Raw genomic sequence first — 19036 nt, forward strand, 5'->3', positions numbered from 1 at the left:
ATTACTTCATTATTTTAATTATTGTTTTTACTTTGGAATTGTTTCAGACGTTCAGATTTGGGAGAAGTGGCCCCAGAAATAAAAGCATCCGAGAGACGAACAGCTGTGGCCATTGGAGGTAATGTCAGGCTGGTGGCCGTCCTGGGTTCTGGCAGCGCCGTGGGCAGGGAGCATAGACCTTAAATATACACAGGCCTTGGGCTCTTGTTTTTCCTTTTACAAAAAGATTCCATTTAAGGGTCTTTTATTAAAAGTCTTTCATATATTTGAAATAGGATTCAGTTTCAAACTGGTGATTATCCCCAGTTTACCAGGAACATATTGCAGTCGAGCACGTCACAGGCGCCACCCTGAGACTGGCTCATGGTGACTGCCTAGTTACTGACCTGGGCACTTCTGAGTATTTTGTTGGGACCACAGCTATAAACCGGAACCGTCTCAGGCAAACTGGGGCTTGTGGTCTTCCTGGTCGTGGCTCGCCATGGCTCAATCTCTTTCTCTGTGGATTTGGAGGCTGGGTCAGTGGCTGTCCCTCAGGACTTCAGCGTTAAGGTGTGATGGCCACACTCCAGACATCTTTGCTCCTAAAAGTCATTTTGGGTCTATCATTAATTTAGTGCTTCTCAAAATACATATGTCCTATTGGATTTAATGGTGTCATGCAAAGATAACCCCACAAAAAACCCAGAGGTGATCTCAGAGGATGAGGTGAATTTGACAAATATTTAAAGAACTACTTCTCAAACTGTTTCAAACAATTGAAGGGCAGGAGAACTTCCTAACTCTTTCTTGAGGCCAGCATAAGCCCAAATCAAAGCCAGACAAAGACCCTATATGGAAAAGAAACTATACACCAGTATCCCTTAGGATTATTTTTTAAATTTTATTTATTTTTTCATGAGACACAGAAAGAGAGAGAGAGGCAGAGACACAGGGAGAAGCAGGCTCCATGCAGGGAGCCCGATGTGGGACTCGATCCCAGGACTCCAGGTGGGAGGCAGGCGCTAAACTGCTGAGCCACCCAGGGATCCCTCCCTTAGGATTATTAATGCAAAAAATCCTCAGCAAGACACCAAATGGAATATACTAGCATATTCAAGGGGTGATGTACCGTGGCCAGCTGGGATTTATTCCTGGAGTGCAAGGGTGATATCAACAAAATGAAGGGTAAAATGATCATCTCAATTGACATGGAAAAAGCATTTGATGAAATTTTCTGTTTCTTGATAAACGCTCTACAAAGTAGGAGTAGATGGAAACCACCTCCACATGATAAAAACCATACTTGGACAACCCCCAGCAAATGTCACACTTAGGGGTGTGAGATAGGGAGGCCCATGTCACCACTCCCATCCAGCCGGTGACTAGAAGCCACAGCCACAGCAGCTGTGGGGGAGAAGAAGAAATAGATCTTTTTTTTTTTTTTTTTTTTTTTTTTATGATAGTACACACACACACACACACAAAGAGAGAGAGAGAGGCAGAGACATAGGCAGAGGGAGAAGCAGGCTCCATGCACCGGGAGCCCGACGTGGGATTCGATCCCGGGTCTCCAGGATCGCGCCCTGGGCCAAAGGCAGGCGCCGAACCGCTGTGCCACCCAGGGATCCTGGAGAAGAAGAAATAAAAGGCATCCCAACTGGAAAGGAAGAAGCAAAATGCTCTCTCTTTGCAGATGATGTCATCTTATGTGTAGAAAATGCTAAAAAATTTACAAAAAGCTGTTAGAACTAATAAATAAAGTCAGCCAAGCAGGATACAAAGCCAATACACAAAAATCAGTCACATTTCTATACACTGGTAGTGAGCACACCGAAGAGAAAAATCACAAAAACCGTTCCGTTTACAGTAGTGTCAAAAAGAATACAATACTTAGGAATTAACTAAGGAGGTGAAAGAATTGTACAATAAAACTACAAAACACTGCTGCAGAAATGAAAGAAGATATAAATAAATGGAAACACTTCCCATGTTCATGGATTGGGAGACGTAACATGGGTAAAATGTCAGTATCCCCCAAAGTGATGTGCAGATTGGTTGCAGTCCCAATCAAGAAAGCCAATGACATTTTGTGGAAAAGGAAAACCCCATCCTTTGTGTGGAATCTTAGGGGCCAGTGAATAGCCCGGACAGTCTTGAGAAAGAACAGAACTGGAGGACTCACAGTTCCTGATGTGAAAACCAACCACAAAGTACAGTAAACAGTATGGTCCTGGTATCAAGACATACTCCTAGACCTGTGAAATAGCCCAGAAAGAAACCCTCATGTATTTGGTCAAGTGGTTTTTGACAAGGGTGCCAGGAGCATTCACTGGGTACAGGGCAGTGTTTTCAACACATAGTGCTGGGAAAACTGGACATTCACATGTGAAATAATGAAGTCAGACCTTTACTCAAAACTGAATACAGAAGTTAATCAGTGGATCAGTGTAATCCTAAACGTAAGATCTAATAAAACAAACACTTGGAAGAAAACACTGAGCATTTGAATGTGGCAGTGATTCCCTGCAGGTGACACCAAAGACAACAGGAGAAATACGAGACAGTCTGGACCACGTGAAAAGTTAAACATTTTGTGCATCAGATGACACTACCCACGGAGTATAAAGGGAACCCACAGAATGGGAGAAGAAATTTGCAAACCTTGTGTCTGCCAAGGGATTACTATCCCGAACATCTGGAGACCTCCTCAAACTCAACAACCAAAAGCAACATGATTTAAAAATGGGCAAAGGGGGGGGCAGTCCTGGTGGCTTAGTGGTTTAGCGCCACCTTTAGCCCAGGGTGTGATCCTGGAGACCCAGGATCGAGTCCCACGTCGGGCTGCCTGCATGGGTCCTGCTTCTCCCTCTGCCTGTACTGTATCTCTGCCTTTCTCTCTATGTGTCTCATGAATAAATAAATAAAATCTTTAAAAAAAAAGGGGGGGCAAAGGGGGACGCTGGGTGGCTCAGTGGTTTACTGCCTGCCTTCAGCCCAGGGTGTGATCCTGGAGTCCCCGGATCAAGTCCCACATCAGGCTCCCTGCATAGAGCCTGCTTCTCCCTCTGCCTATGTCTCTGCCTCTCTCTCTCTCTCTCTCTCTCTGTCTCTCAAATAAATAAAATCTTTAAAAAAAATAAAAATGGGCAAAGGACCTGCATGGGCATTTCTCCAAAGAAAACGTCTGAGTGGACAGTGAGCACTTGCAAAGATGTTCAGCCTCACTAGTCACTGGGAACATGCAAATAAAAACCTCAGTGAGACAGCCCCACTCACACCCACAGCATGGATGCACTGTCACAGAGACAGGGAGACAGAGAGATGGGCATATGTGCTGGCGAGGGCGCGTCTGCTGTGTCCCTGCCTGGAAGTCCGCTGCCCCCTCTTCCTCCTCGCTGAGCTCTGCTGCTGACCGTTGCTTATTGGGGCTCCCAGCCGTCTCTGCCTGTGGACCACTAGGCTCTCCTGCCCGCAATTGCATAGGCTGACCCACTGGCCGCTTTGGGCCTCTTTGCTGTCGTCCGCCCATCATCTGTTCAGTCTGAATCAGAGCTGTGGCCTACCCTTTGTGGGTGTGGGGTTTACTCCCCGACCCCTGCTTACGGCTGCTCTACAGCCACCTCTAGCCCACCTCGGGCTTCTCTGCGTCCTGTCCCCTCCTGTAACTGCTCTGTTTTCTCAGAGGGCATTTTGAATTCCTTGGAAAAATTCTTCTGATGTGTTTTCTCTACTTTGGATAAAATAATCTTTTGATTGCTCAGCATTGTGGTTTGATATGTGTGAATCATCCATCTTTCATACTCATGATTTCTCTGATCGCCTTTCCTGTTTCTCTTTCCTGCTTTTCATGTCTGTCTCCAGAGATACCGTCAAAGAAGACTGTTTGAAATGTCTTGTTTATCTACCTGACTACGAAAATCATGAGAAGAATTAATCTGAAAATATCAGAATCTTTTTTCGATTCATAAGCTTTAAAGACTGTAATTTTAATTTGGATTAGATGATACTTTTATGTGGATCAAAACTCAGAACATTAAAAAAGTGCACAGTGGGGCACCTGGGGGGCTCAGTGGGTGAAGCGTCTGCCTTCGGCTCAGGTCATCATCTCAGGGTGCTGAGATGGAGTCATGGGGTGGGGATGGGGGTCCCTGCTCAGCAGGGAGTCTGATTCTCCCTCTGCCCCTCCCCTGCTTCTGCTCTCTCTCTTTTTTAAGATTTTATTTACTTATTCATGAGAGACACAGACAGAGAGGCAGAGACACAGGCAGAGGGAAAAGCAGGCCCCATGCAGGGAGCCTGACATGGGACTCGATCCCGGATCTCCAGGATCAGGCTCTGGGCTGAAGGCGGTGCTAAACCGCTGAGCCACCTGGGCTACCCTCTCTCTCTTTCGAATGAATGAATGAATGAATGAATGAATGAATAAAAGAATCTGGGGATCCCTGGGTGGCGCAGCGGTTTAGCGCCTGCCTTTGGCCCAGGGCACGATCCTGGAGACCCAGGATCGAGTCCCACGTCAGGCTCCTGGCATGGAGCCTGCTTCTCCCTCCTCCTGTGTCTCTGCCTCTCTCTCTCTCTCTCTCTCTCATAAATAAATAAATAAATAAATAAATAAATAAATAAATAAATAAATCTTTTTTATTTTTTTTTTTTATAAATTAATTTTTATTGGTGTTCAATTTACCAACATACAGAATAACACCCAGTGCTCATCCCGTCAAGTGTCCCCCTCCGTGCCCGTCACCCATTCACCCCCACCCCCCGCCCTCCTCCCCTTCCACCACCCCTAGTTCATTTCCCAGAGTTAGAAGTCTTTATGTTCTGTGTCCCTTTCTGATATCTCCCACACATTTCTTCTCCCTTCCCTTATATTCCCCTTCACTATTATTCATATTCCCCAAATGAGTGAGAACATACACTGTTTGTCCTTCTCCGATTGACTTACTTCACTCAGCATAATACCCTCCAGTTCCATCCACGTTGAAGCAAATGGTGGGTATTTGTTGTTTCTAATGGCTGAGTAATATTCCATTGTATACATAAACCACATCTTCTTTATCCATTCATCTTTCGATGGGCACCGAGGCTCCTTCCACAGTTTGGCTATTGTGGACATGGCTGCTAGAAACATCGGGGTGCAGGTGCCCCGGCGTTTCATTGCATCTGAATCTTCGGGGTAAATCCCTAACAGTGCAATTGCTGGGTCGTAGGGCAGGTCTATTTTTAATTCTTTGAGGAACCTCCACACAGTTTTCCAGAGTGGCTGCACCAGTTCACATTCCCACCAACAGTGTAAGAGGGTTCCCTTTTCTCCGCATCCTCTCCAACATTTGTTGTTTCCTGCCTTGTTAATTTTCCCCATTCTCACTGGTGTGAGGTGGTATCTCATTGTGGTTTTGATTTGTATTTCCCTGATGGCAAGTGATGCAGAGCATTTTCTCATGTGCATGTTGGCCATGTCTATGTCTTCCTCTGTGAGATTTCTCTTCATGTCTTTTGCCCATTTCATGATTGGATTGTTTGTTTCTTTGGTGTTGAGTTTAATAAGTTCTTTATAGATTTTGGAAACTAGCCCTTTATCTGATATGTTATTTGCAAATATCTTCTCCCATTCTGTAGGTTGTCTTTGAGTTTTGTTGACTGTATCCTTTGCTGTGCAAAAGCTTCTTATCTTGATGAAGTCCCAATAGTTCATTTTTGCTTTTGTTTCTTTTGTTTTCGTGGATGTATCTTGCAAGAAGTTACTGTGGCCAAGTTCAAAAAGGGTGTTGCCTGTGTTCTCCTCTAGGATTTTGATGGAGTCTTGTCTCACATTTAAATCTTTCATCCATTTTGAGTTTATCTTTGTGTATGGTGCAAGAGAGTGGTCTAGTTTCATTCTTCTGCATGTGGATGACCAATTTTCCCAGCACCATTTATTGAAGAGACTGTCTTTCTTCCAGTGGATCGTCTTTCCTCCTTTGTCGAATATTAGTTGACCATAAAGTTCAGGGTCCATTTCTGGATTCTCTATTCTGTTCCATTGGTCTATGTGTCTGTTTTTGTGCCAGTACCACACTGTCTTGATGACCACAGCTTTGTAGTACAACCTGAAATCTGGCATTGTGATGCCCCCAGCTATGGTTTTCTTTTTTAAAATTCCCCTGGCTATTCGGGTCTTTTCTGATTCCACACAAATCTTAAAATAATTTGTTCTAAGTCTCTGAAAAAAGTCCATGGTATTTTGATAGGGATTGCATTGAACGTGTAAATTGCCCTGGGTAGCATTGACATTTTCACAATATTAATTCTGCCAATCCATGAGCATGGAATATTTTTCCATCTCTTTGTGTCTTCCTCAATTTCTTTCAGAAGTGTTCTATAGTTTTTAGGGTATAGATCCTTTACCTCTTTGGTTAGGTTTATTCCTAGGTATCTTATGCTTTTGGGTGCAAATGAATGAATGAATGAATGAATAAAAGAATCTGGGGATCCCTGGGTGGCTTAGCGGTTTAGCGCCTGCCTTTGGCCCAGGGCACGATCCTGGAGACCCAGGATCGAGTCCCACGTCAGGCTCCTGGCATGGAGCCTGCTTCTCCCCTCCTCCTGTGTCTCTGCCTCTCTCTCTCTCTCTGTCTCTCATAAATAAATAAATAAATAAATAAATAAATAAATAAATAAATAAATAAATCTTTTTTAAAAAAAATCATGTTCGTAGGATGTACTCGTGAAATTGAGCCAGGAATTTACATTGACTTATGTTTGAAATAGTTTCTAAAATAAAAGATTAATCTATATAAGTTTCGTGAGCTTATTCATATTTTATTTTCAGAAAGTTCAGTAAATTGTTACAGGAATATGTTCTCGAGCAAATCACTGTCTTGTACGAGCTCTCACTACTGTGTTGTATTTGGGGCTGGAAAATAGAAATTTACGTAGGAAGAACTGGAGCCAAGGCTAGCATTAAAAATAAACATGAGCCACCACATTCTCACTGAGACTTTTTGGTAGAAAGGTCCTAACTTGCTGATGAAAGTCAACGTGTGTGTGCTTTCTTCCAGATTTGGAATGGAGAGACATGGACGCAGATGACTGTGAGTTTTGTTGTGGAAGTGGAGAGGCGGGTTTGGATCACCTGGGGATGGGCAGGTAGAGCGGGGCAGGGCTGGGACGTTAGACTGTGAGCGGTTAGGAGCAGTTGCTGTCTTAGCGAGAAGAAGGAGATTCTGAGTTAGGCTAACGTGTCCATCTGAGGCACTGATTTGATTGACACCTCATTTTCCTTTGCTTTTTTAGATGGTACAAATGAGGCTCAGGACAGTGACTTTCCAGCAGGTACACATTTTCTCTGCTCTGGCTCCCTGTCCTGTCGCAGGAGGACCCCGTCTAGGCACACCCGACTGTGGGAGAGTCCCCTCCAGCCCCTGGCCCTGAGTGCCCCCACGCACCCGCTGGGGAGCCGTGGCCCTGTACGGAGACTGAGACTGAGACTAGCATCTTCGCAGGAAGAAGCACAGGGATCTTACATTTGACAAGTTCCCAGAGCGGTTCTAAAGCCCAGGCAGGTTTGGGAATCCATGGGCTGTTCCGGTGATTGCATTTCCTCCATGGGCCCCACACTGGGCACCAGTGCATATGAGGTTTCTTGCTCTGGCTCTTGCCCAGCAGATTTCATTGCCTGCTGCTGGAGAGGTGAAACCAGACCCCAATCCACGTCCCAGCTTCTTTGAGGCAACACCCAGAAACCTGAGCAGTGCGTACAAAGGGTTTCTGCCTGGGTGTCCAGGGCAGCCTTTTTGTTTCTGCAGCCCTGAGTCTAGTACACGCTGCAAGGGGACACCTGTGCCCCAGGGCTGAGTCCTCAGGAAACAGGAGGGCTGCGCCTCCTCTCTTGTTGATGGGAACACAGACACAGCTTCATAATGGAGAAAATCCTGGAGCTCAGTGGGATTTGCATTTTCAAGTTTTGTTCACTTAACACTGAAAGTGTACTACTTCTATGCAGTATGACAATTGGTGAGATGCCACGGCCAAGAACAGGGGTAGGGGCAAAGCTTAGTGCTCATGAGAATTCATATTGTGTTGGGTGAGACTTGACGGTCTGAACAAGTAAGTGCAGACTTCTGATCATCTCTACCAATTATGTCACCATGGTAACACTGAAAACCACCATTGGCCTCACGTTTGCAAATGGTTGCGTAGCTATGGTTTCTGTGACTCCGTATCCAGGAAGAACTTCCTGTTCCCTTTAAAAATTGTCCCAACTTATTTGTCAAAGGAAGGGAACATTACCTAGAAAATCCGAGTGACTCAGCGATGGTGTCCTCCTGTGGGAAATTCCCAGTGACGGTGTGAGGGAACCCACTGCTGGGCCCGGCACGTGGGGACAGGCCACGGGGTCACAGGGAGAGGCTGCATACTCCATGCAGCTACATCTGGCCCAGCGTACCTGGGAGAAACCAGATGTGTAGACCTTTTCACGCCATCTCCTAATCCTTACACGTAGCCCCTGGGGGGTCCTCTCTCCTTTGTCAACGTTCTGCGTGTCTGGCTGCATTTGCCTCTATTGGTCTCAGGCAGGCCCCGGGGTCCCCACAGCCTGCTTTCTGAAGGAGGTCATCTCCCACTCCACCTCTGACCCTGGGCCTCTGACACATGGGTGAGCACTGATGTCTTCCTCTCTCCCCACAGTGGAGAGGAGCAGGCTGCAGGAAATGCTGTCGCTTTTGGGGCTGGAGACCTATCAGGCCCAGAAGCTCAGCCTCCCAGACTCTCTGCAAATCAGCAGTGAGAGCATGAAGAACTGGGCACCTCAGGCTCCCAAGGACTTGCCCTGGAATTTCCTCAGGAAGCTGCAGGCCCTCAACGCTGAAGCCAGGAATACCACCATGGTGCTGGACGTGCCCCCGGATGCCAGGCCCGCGGAGAAGGAGAGCCAGATGGAGGAGGAGATTATCTACTGGGATGCAGCTGATGACATCTCCGCAGACATCTATTCCTTCTCTGAGTTGCCGACGCCCGACACTCCTGTGAACCCCTTGGACCTTCTCTGTGCCCTTCTGCTGTCCTCAGATAGTTTCCTGCAGCAAGAGATCGTGCAAAAAATGTCTCTGTGCCAGTTTGCGCTCCCCCTTGTTTTGCCCGACTCGGAGAACCACTACCACACGTTTCTGCTGTGGGCCTTGAGGGGTGTCGTGCGGACGTGGTGGGCACAGCCCCCACGGGGGGTGGGCAGCCTCAGAGAAGACAGCGCCGTCCTGTCGCGGGCACCCGCCTTCGCCTTCGTGCGCATGGAGGTCAGCAGCAACTCCAAGTCCCAGCTGCTCAATGCTGTGCTCAGCGCGGGCCACAGGCCACGGGACTGCTTCTGGCACCGCGACCTGAACGTGGGCACCAACCCTCGGGAGATTGCAGACGGGCTGGTGGAAGTGTCCTGGTTCCTTCCCAGTGGCAGGGAGGACCTGGACGTCTTCCCTGAGCCCATGGCCTTTCTGAACCTGCGGGGCGACATCGGGTCTCACTGGCTGCAGTTTAAGCTCTTGACGGAAGTGTCCTCGGCCGTGTTCATCTTGACCGACAACATCAGCAAGAAGGAGTACAAGCTACTCTCCTCCATGAAGGGCTCAGCCACGAAATACTACTTCATCCTGAGCCCGTACCGTGGGAAGCGGAACACGAACCTGCGATTTCTCAACAGGCTCATCCCGGTGCTGAAGATGGACCACTCGCACGTCCTGGTGAAGGTGAGCAGCACGGACAGTGTGGGCTTCGTGCGCCGGGTCCGCTCCATTGTGGCGCACGTGGCCCGGTCCCCCTGCCGCAGGCTGTCTGTGGAGGAAATGGCCCACGCAGCCCGCAGGCTGGGGCTTAGGGTGGATGAGGACTGTGAGGAGTGTCAGCGGGCTAAGGACCGGATGGAGCGCATCACCAGGAAAATCAAAGACTCTGATGCCTACCGAAGGGATGAGCTGAGGCTGCAGGGGGAGCCGTGGAGGAAGGCGGCCCAGGTGGAGAAGGAGCTGTGCCAGGCCCAGTGGGCTGGGGACCCCCCGGACAAGGGCAGGGCCGAGCTCAGGCACCGGCTGCTGGAGCTCCGAGCGCAGCAGAACGGCCACGAGCCCACCTGGGGCGTGCAGGAGTTTGTTGCTGGCATCAGTGGCCCCTCCCTGGGTGAGAAGCAGTACTTCCTGAGGTGGATGGAGTGGGGGCTGGCCCGGGTGGCCCCGCCAAGGCCAAGACAGCCTCCAGAGACCATTGTGACCCTGAGAGCAAAACACTGTGGGGTCGTGGACCTGAGCGAGCTGCTATGGCCCGAGCCCCTGGGGGTGGAGGACTTCCTGCGGGAGATGGCACAGTTTTACGAGGCCGAGAGCTGCCTCGTGGAGGCAGGGAGGCTGCCGGCGGGCCAGCGGCGCTTTGCCCACTTCCCAGGCTTGGCCTTGGAGCTGCTGCTGCTGGGGCTTCCCTTGGAGCTGATCGATGGGAGCACGCTGAGCACTCCCCTGCGCTGGGTCACAGGGCTCCTCAAGGAGCTGCACATCCGCCTGGAGCGGAGGTCACGACTGGTGGTCCTGTCGGTGCTGGGTGTGCCAGGCACGGGCAAGTCCACGCTTCTCAACACCATGTTTGGGCTGCGCTTTGCCACGGGGCAGGGCTGCGGTCCCCGAGGGGCCTTCATGCAGCTGGTCACGGTGGCCGAGAGCTTCAGCCCGGACCTGGGCTGTGACCACATCTTGGTGATAGACTCAGGGGGCCTGATCGGCGGGGCACTGGCCACGGCCGGGGAGAGGTTTGAGCTGGAGGCCTCCCTGGCCACTCTGCTCATGGGGCTGAGCAACGTCACCGTGGTCAGCTTAGCTGAGACCAGGGACGTACCCCCGGCCATTCTGCACGCGTTTCTGAGGCTGGAAAAAACGGGGCACATGCCCAACTATCAGTTTGTGTACCAGAATCTTCATGATGTGTGTGCGCCTGGCCCCAGGCCACGAGACAGGAGGCAGCTCCCAGATCTGCCCGGGGACGCGAGCAGAGCTGCGGCGCAAATGGAGAAACAGGGCGGTGGCATCCGGACGCTGGCCGACCTGGCCTTCTGTGACCCCGAGAAGCAGCACGTTTGGCACATCCCAGGCCTGTGGCATGGGGTACCTCCCATGGCCGCGGTGAGCTTAGGGTACAGTGAGGCCATTTTCGAGTTAAAGAGATGCCTCCTGGAAAACATAAGGAACGGCCTGTCCAACCAAAACAAAAACATCCAGCAGCTCATTGAGCTGGTCAGAAGGCTCTGAGTGACCAGACAGGTGGCTTGTTCCAGCAGCGGTGGCCTCATGTGGCTGTGCCCAGTGCCTGAGTGAGGCTGGCACCCAGCCTGCATGAGAGCAGAGAGGAGCATAAGCCAGGAGGTCTGGGGTTTCCTACACAGGTGTTGAGAAAGGAGGTGACCTCGCAGACCAGGTCAGAGATGCCCTCAGGAACAGAGTGGCCCTGGGGTGCGGTGTGGGGATTACATGGTGATCCCTTCTGTGTCGAGATCCCTCTCAGTCGCCCCTGGAGCACAGCAGGACCCAGGAGGAGGGCTAGGACACCATCCCGAGGAGGGGGGGCGACTCTGTCCTGCTGGTCCCACTGACCCAGGACGCCCCCTCGCTGCTCCGCCGAGAGTCCCTGCTTGCTCTGTCACCCACAGCTGTCTGTTTACACGCCTGCCATGCTCAGCACAGCACCTCCCTTCTGCCCTGCTCCGGCATTTGCCCTGCCCCCGACTGTGAGCTCCTTGAGGGCAGGGCTGTGTGTTACCCAACTCTGTCCCTCAGGGCCTGGCACGGGGCCTGGCACACTGTAGGCACTTAATAAATGTTTGTTAAAAGAATGCAATGCATGAATGTGTGATGGTAAAGGCAGGTACCTTGATTTACTTGTTTCCTCCAAGAGGATCAGTGTCTGAGGGAGGGTGTGTGACGGGTGGTCAGGAGCGGCAGATTCTCGGGAGAAGTGTCCCACAAATGCCCTGCTCTGCTGTGGCTTCAAGCAGAGCCCTGTCCTGCAGGCTGTTGCTGGGAGTGGGACTCAGTGTCTTCGTGGTAATGCCAGGGCGTGGCCATGGCCATCCCATCCTCTAGGTGAGAAGGGGGCCTAGAGCAGTGAAGCCCTTGCCCACACAGTTCAGAGGGTGGGGGGTACTGACGAGCGGGCTGTGGCTCATCCCCATACCCCACCCCAGCCGGCCCCTGGCCTGCCCTTCTTTGCATTTCACGCCTGTGGGGCGGGCTCCCTCCTGACAGCCTCCATGGCCATGGGCCACGCACCAGCTCCCCCACTGTGGAGGCCAGTTGAGGGGGGAACCCTACGATCCCTGGAGCCCAACCCCAGCTCTGTGAGCTCTGAGAGCCTGCAGCTCAGGCCTTGGGGTCTCCTTCCCTCTGTAGGTTGTCATTTTGGGGGAAATGCCCATGCCATCCTCCCCTCCCTGCCCCCCCGCCCAGTGACCAGGAGCTCCTCTGTGTGCCTTGGTGAGGCAGCCCTCTGGACTAGAACCCTTTCTTGAGCTGCAAGCCCCCCAACGTCACACCTGCCACTCCCCTGATGTCTGAGGATTGTACCTGCGTCCGGGCAGCGGGATGCACAGGTGAGGGCTGAAAGCCGTGCTGGGACCCGGAAAGCCTGACCTCTTGCTGATTAATTTAGGGAAACCTTTTCCCTTCTGAAATGCAGACAGGATCTCTAACACTCTGGCACCGGAAACTCATGTCTTCCGGGTTATTAACACAAATGTTAAGAGGTTGGTTCACCAGGAAATAGCAAAGATTCTCCCGTCTTCCTGCCTGCAGAGCCATGGGGCCGCCCTCCGGGATGACCCAGGATGACCAGGGTCCCTGCCGCTGCGAGCTCCCGAGCTCCCGAGCGGCGAGACCTGACCTCTGCACCGCCCCGTTCCAGACCTGAACCACCTGGCAGGTGGAGAAGTGCACCGCTAGGCGTTGCTGGGCAGCGGGGGCAGCGGGAAGTCCAGCTCCCGGCACCGCCCGGCCGCTCGCAGCAAGTCTCCAACTGCGCAGCCGCCGGCTCCGCCCCGGCAGGCAGTCCCCGCCCGGACTCCCCCGGCCGCGCCCCGGCCCCACAGGCTGGCCCCGCCCCCAAGGAAGGCCCCGCCCCCAAGGAAGGCCCCGCCCCAGCCGACAGGCCCCACCCTCAGACCCCGCCCACACGCCCTCCAGTCCTGACGGAGGGGTCCACCCCGCCGCCGCCGCCACCGCCACCGCCACCGCCAGCGCGCTCCCCCACTCCCCGGCCCCCTCCGCGGCCGAGCGACTTACCGGCCCGCGCCGGTTCCGATTTGGTCTCCTCCGCGGCTTCCCGGGGTTGACCTTTACCCTGGGGCCGCCTCGTCTCCCCTGCGGCGCCGCGGTACGTGGGCGCGCGACGCGGAACCCAAGATGGCGGCGCCCATGTGCTGCGGGGCGCTCGGGCCCCGGGTGAGTAGGTGACGCTGGCGGGCCCCGGGGGCCTGGTGGGGGCCCGAGTCTCCGTCTCACCTCCCCCTTCTCTCACAGATGTTGTCCTGGAGCCGAGTGCTGCGGTGCTCCTGGCGCGCCCTGCACCTGTCCGCGGTCTGCGCCAAGGTGAGCGCGGGGGGAGGGGAGCGGGGGACCTGGGGACGGACGGAGGCGCCGGGGAGGGTGGGGCGCGGGGGCGGGGAGGCTGGGGATCGAGGGGCGGGGCCGGGGACCCACGGGTTGGGGGCCTGGGGACCGCAAAGCCAGGACGAAGATCAAGGATCGGAGTCCTGGGGTCTGGGCGCCCGGGGCAGTGGGGCGGGGGGCACGGTGAGGGGAACGTAGCTTGGGTCGCGGACCCGCAGAGTCACGGCCCTCTGGCTCCTAGAACCGGGCGGCCCGAGTCCGAGTGGGCAAGGGGGACAAGCCGGTGACCTATGAGGAGGCGCACGCACCGCACTTCATCGCCCACCGCAAGGGCTGGCTGTCACTGCACACAGGTGAGGGAGGGGCCCCTGCCTGGCGGGCAGAAAAACCCTTCTCAGCGAGTCGCGGCCTCTCCACAAACGGGAGATAAACACCTGGGAGAGGCTTGATTCCACTCCTCCGTATTCAGAGGTTTTATTCTCGGATTTCATACTTGCGAGTCCCCGTGGACGGGCCCGAGCACCGCCCTGCACACACCTTCCCCGCCAGGGCTCTGCCTTCTTGTTCCCACTCATGCTGCCAACAAGTGTAATTTTCCCGATGGATTAGTGCCCCGTGTTCACAGTTCTGTGTTTTTGGTGGGTGATTCCGCTGCCTTAAAGTAGCCCTAATGCTGAAATGTGAAGCTCGGGAAGGGTGTGAGGTACACACAGAAAATAGGCAAGGTAGGTAAGCTTCCTTCAGAGGCCAGGTATAACGCTGTTGGCAGAGTTCAGCGTTAATCCATCATGTGTATTACACGAAGGGTCTTTAAGCAGAACACACAGGAAACAAGATTATATATTGAGGTGTTGACCACACTGTCCTAACCCGGTGTTTCTCCTGGGAGCGATGGTTCAATTCCCTAATCCATCGTTTGTGGGGACTACATAGAACATAACTATTGGGAACTAATGAGAATCAGATGTGTTTGTTCTGTATGAGACTTGTCAACCTGGATGTTTCACAATCCATCTGGCTAGAGAAGTTAAAATACAGATTCCTGTCCCCCACCCTTTTCAGGTTTTGGATCTGTAAGGCCTGGGGATGAGTGTAGGAGGTTGTAGGAGTTTCAGGATCTACACTGAAAATCCACTGGTGGAGGTCATGGCCCTGGCTGGTGACAGAACTTGTGTCCCTAGTCTCAGAAGCAGCTGGTGGCCTCCTCTCTCTGGGCCCAGAGATGGCCAGGGCTTCTATAAGTGGTCCAGAAAGAGTGGGAAAGGGCTAGACAGGAAAGGATCCTCTGAATGTTGTGCCCTGCTAAGGCGTCAGTCTTCCATTTTGTAAAACGAGGATAACCAATAATACCTACTTCACAGGATTTGTTTGGGAATGTAATGAAATAAACGTACTTTGAACTTTAAAGTGATGTTCATTTTATTCCACTTGTTGAAGAAAAGAGAGGAAGTCAGGGTGGGGGGTGGAATTGAGTGCCCAGTGCTCTTGGATGTTAGTGCTGGAGTTTTCACTGACTCTTCGAGGTGCCCTGCTCCTTTCAGGTAACCTGGATGGTGAGGAACATGCTGCAGAACGAACAGTGGAGGATGTTTTCCTTCGGAAGTTCATGCTGGGCACCTTCCCAGGGTGTCTGGCCGACCAGCTGATCCTAAAGCGCCGGGCTAATCAGTTGCAAATCTGTGCTCTGGTCCTGAGGCAGCTACCTGCACACAAGTTCTACTTCCTGGTGGGCTACAGTGAGACTCTGCTGTCCCACTTTTACAAATGTCCTGTCCGTCTGCACCTCCAAACTGTGCCCTCCAAGGTCGTGTATAAGTACATCTAAGACAATCACCTTTTTGCATCAGCTCTAGCCTGGGAAGTACAGAAATGTCTGGGAAAGGAGTGAAGTAGAAATGGGGAAATGTATCTCCTCAGCGTATAGAGGATTTCTTTTTAAAGCTGCTGTTGAATAAATAGACCTTCCGTGTTTTATTGCCTCTTGGTTTGTCTCCTCCTTAGAGAACTAGAATAGGGTTTCTTCAAGGATGCTCCGAGGCTCCCCCAAACGTTGCCAGGTATTCTAGGTTTGGATAATAGCTATAATGCGATGAGTATCTTGTGCTAGTCACTTTATCAGGAACTTTACCTGGTTTTCTCTCAAAGTGGAAAAATCCATTTTTGGTGATTATAAAGTAATGTTAATTTTTTAAAATTTGAAACAATATGGACTGTGTCCAGTCAACCATAAAAGTTTCTTGTAATTCTTCTACAGACAGAACTACTATAAACAGTTTTTTTCCAGATGTTCTCTTTTTCTCCAGAAATACCTAAATGGTTACTCCTTGCTTTGGAAGGAGCAGGGAAGCTCGGGAAGGGTGTGAGGTACACACAGAGAAAATAGGCAAGGTAGGTAAGCTTCCTTCAGAGGCCAGGTATAATGCTGTTGGCAGAGTTCAGCGTTAATCCATCATGTGTATTACACGAAGGATCTTTAAGCAGAAACACAGGAAACAAGATTATATATTGAGGTGTTGACCACACTGTCCTAACCCGGTGTTTCTCCTGGGAGCGATGGTTCAATTCCCTAATCCATCGTTTGTGGGGACTACATAGAACATAACTATTGGGAACTAATGAGAATCAGATGTGTTTGTTCTGTATGAGACTTGTCAACCTGGATGTTTCACAATCCATCTGGCTAGAGAAGTTAAAATACAGATTCCTGTCCCCCACCCTTTTCAGGTTTTGGATCTGTAAGGCCTGGGGATGAGTGTAGGAGGTTGTAGGAGTTTCAGGATCTACATTGAAAATCCACTGGTGGAGGTCATGGCCCTGGCTGGTGACAGAACTTGTGTCCCTAGTCTCAGAAGCAGCTGGTGGCCTCCTCTCTCTGGGCCCAGAGATGGCCTAATGACTTCAGCAGTTGAGCATCTGCCTTTGGCCCAGGGCCTGATCCTGGGATCTGGGATCGAGTCCCCCATAAGACTTCCTGCATGGAGCCTGCTTCTCCCTCTACGTAGGTCTCTGCCTCTCTCACTCTGTCACTCTCATGAATAAATAAATAAAAATCTTTAAATAAAAACAAAACAATAATTAGCTTAGTCTGACTCTGGTGTGGACAACTGAGTGAGGGCATAGAGCAAGCACAGGGGGACAAAAGGCAGGATGGTGGTTCCCAGGGAGAAAAGTGGGCCAGCCCAGGGAGGATTCAAAAAGGAAACCAAGTCTGGATTGACTGGGGGGCAGGGGTAGAGCTGGTCAGGGAGGCCTACCCCAGGATGGGCTGAGTGGCAAGGGTACCGTGGTCGCATTCACAGATCTGGGGGCACTAGAGGAGACCAGATGTGAGTGAGTTCAGGCTGAGATATGCTCATACTGAGAATTGTTTTGAGATAACCCTTCAAGGTATCATGCAGGCCACAGGCTCTGTAAGTCGGGAACAGAGAAGTGACCTGGGCTGCAACTGCAGACGGAGTTCTCTGAGGATGTAGGTTAGGCTCAACCCACAAGAATCCTTGGAGCCACAAGAGATCACCCAGGGGAAATGCTCCCACTGAAAGAGAAGACGGCCAAGGCCGGTATCTTCAGAGATACCAGGACAGAAGCAGGTAGGCCTGAGAAGCAGGAGGAGAGTCCACACAGGCTGAAAGGCCCTGACTAGATGGGTCAAGGCAGACGGTGACAAGTGCCAAAGCTGCTCACAGGCCCTGCTGGACGTTCTCTATGGGGCGGGCACAGAGGAGGAAAAGAACCTCTCATCTGAGACCTGCTGCTTCCAAGGCCACTCTGAAGGGTGGTGGGGCGTAAGAGGACCTTCACTGTTTAAAATGTAAGAGGTTGGGGGATCCATGGGTGGCTCAGCAGTTTAGTGCCTGCCTTTGGCAAAGGGCAGGATCCTGGAGTCCCAAGAGAGAGTCCTGCGTTGGGCTCCCGGCGTAGAGCCTGCTTATTCCTCTGCCTAAGTCTCTGCCTCTCTCTCTCTCTATGTCTATCATTCATAAATAAATAAATAAATAAGTAAATAAATAAATAAATAAATAAATCTTAAAAAAAAGTAAAATGTTAAAGGTTGGGACGCATGGGTGGCTCAGCAGTTTAGGGCGGCCTTCAGATCAGGTCATGATCTTGGAGACCGGGATCGAGTTCCCCCATCGGGCTCCCTGCGTGGGGCCTGCTTCTCAACCTCTGCCTCTCTCTCTCTCTGTCTCTCATTAATAAATTTAAAAAATCTTTTAAAAATAAATGAATAAATGAATAAATAAATCAAACGTAAAAGGTTCCAATGAGACAAGACAAGTAAATGCAACTAAATCCTAACTTGGATCCTATACCACGGAAAGGAAGTGGGTGAGACCAGCAGGCCAGTCTGAATGAACCGTGTAGATGTTAGGGCTCTGGTTTTCCTGTTCTGTTCCATTAGATGTTAATTACACCTGGGGAGTCTAAGTGCACAGAACGTGACAATACTTTGTACCAGTTTCTGAACTTTTGTCATCCTTACGTTATTTCAAAAATATTTCTTTTAAATAAGACGTTTGATAAATGTAAATGCATCAAGGTCGAGCCATTTGTACAATGGCTGGGGGGGAGGAGCCTTGGTGAGACCCCGCCCCGCATCACAACATCAAAGTGATAGAAGGCAGAGAAAAACAGATAGTCCACAATCACAGAAGCAGCCAGAGGCCCCAGAGGTGCACTGCACCCTGCCCGCCCCGGACCCACCGCTCCCTGAGCCCGCGTGGACGGGACCCGCACCCGCCCCGAGCCCGCGTTAATGGGGCCCGCACCCTCCGTGAGCCCGTGCGGACGGGGCCGCACCCGCCCTGAGCCCACGTGGACGCGACCTGCCCTGCAGCCGGCCTCACCGCAGCCCCCGCTCCGGGTACAGGTCCGACCACTCCTCCCCTGGCATCCCGCAGCCCAGCACCGTGGCGGCCCAAAGGTCTCCGCCCGCCTCCCCGCGGCCCCAGAAGCCCACCGTCCCCGTCCCAGTCCCTCCCGCGCAGCCTCCGCGCCACAGCGAGGCCCAACGCCTGGAGCACCGTTGAGAAAACGCAACGCCAGGCCCGGCCTCTCGCACAGCCAAACCGGCCTGTCCCCGCTCGGGGCCCACACGTACCTGCGCGCCGGGCCGAGGTCTGCGGGGCCGGCTGCGAGGAGCCCGAGCGCCCGGAAGCCCGGGCCTGAAGCGTCGCGGCCACGCAACGTCCGGCACCAATGGGCTCTCCGCGCCTGGGCTCCTTCTGCGGCCCCGCCCCGGCCCGCCCCGGCCCCAGCGACCACCGAGAGGCCCGGCCTCCGCGGAGCCTAGAGGGACCCGAGAGGGCCTCCGCCCGCAGTGGGCACGCCGGGGGCCGCGGCACTGCACCGCGGCTCAGCCCCGAGGAGCGCGGACGCCCGCGGCTCCTGCTCCCCGAGGCGCGAAGCCTCTCCGCGCCCCAGGGCGGGAGCTCGGG

At 52.5% G+C, this 19036-nt stretch overlaps 2 protein-coding genes across 19 annotated transcripts in view; both read left to right on the forward strand.

The window, feature by feature from the left end:
* URGCP (upregulator of cell proliferation) overlaps window positions 1-11827 on the forward strand; it is a 53244-nt gene extending 41417 nt beyond the window's left edge. For 16 of the 18 annotated variants that reach the window (XM_055335404.1, XM_055335410.1, XM_055335408.1 and 13 more), the window contains 4 exons: window positions 48-118; window positions 7023-7055; window positions 7258-7296; window positions 8653-11827. In XM_055335404.1, the coding sequence (XP_055191379.1) occupies window positions 48-118; window positions 7023-7055; window positions 7258-7296; window positions 8653-11246 (2737 nt within the window). In that variant the 3' untranslated portion in view covers window positions 11247-11827. Of the gene's footprint in view, window positions 1-47; window positions 119-7022; window positions 7056-7257; window positions 7523-8652 lie in introns of all 18 variants that reach the window. The other 2 variants (XM_055335419.1, XM_055335402.1) reach the window with 2 other exon arrangements.
* Window positions 11828-13194: 1367 nt separating this feature from the next.
* Window positions 13195-15572, forward strand: MRPS24 (mitochondrial ribosomal protein S24). The gene is made up of 4 exons (XM_055335420.1): window positions 13195-13430; window positions 13509-13577; window positions 13840-13951; window positions 15140-15572. Exons 1-4 carry the CDS (start codon window positions 13392-13394, stop codon window positions 15421-15423), a joined length of 504 nt encoding a protein of 167 aa, XP_055191395.1. The 5' UTR covers window positions 13195-13391; the 3' UTR covers window positions 15424-15572.
* Window positions 15573-19036: the final 3464 nt, after the last annotated feature.

This window comes from Nyctereutes procyonoides, unplaced genomic scaffold, assembly GCF_905146905.1.
Source record: "Nyctereutes procyonoides isolate TBG_1078 unplaced genomic scaffold, NYPRO_anot_genome, whole genome shotgun sequence".
NCBI classification, from domain to species: domain Eukaryota; kingdom Metazoa; phylum Chordata; class Mammalia; order Carnivora; family Canidae; genus Nyctereutes; species Nyctereutes procyonoides.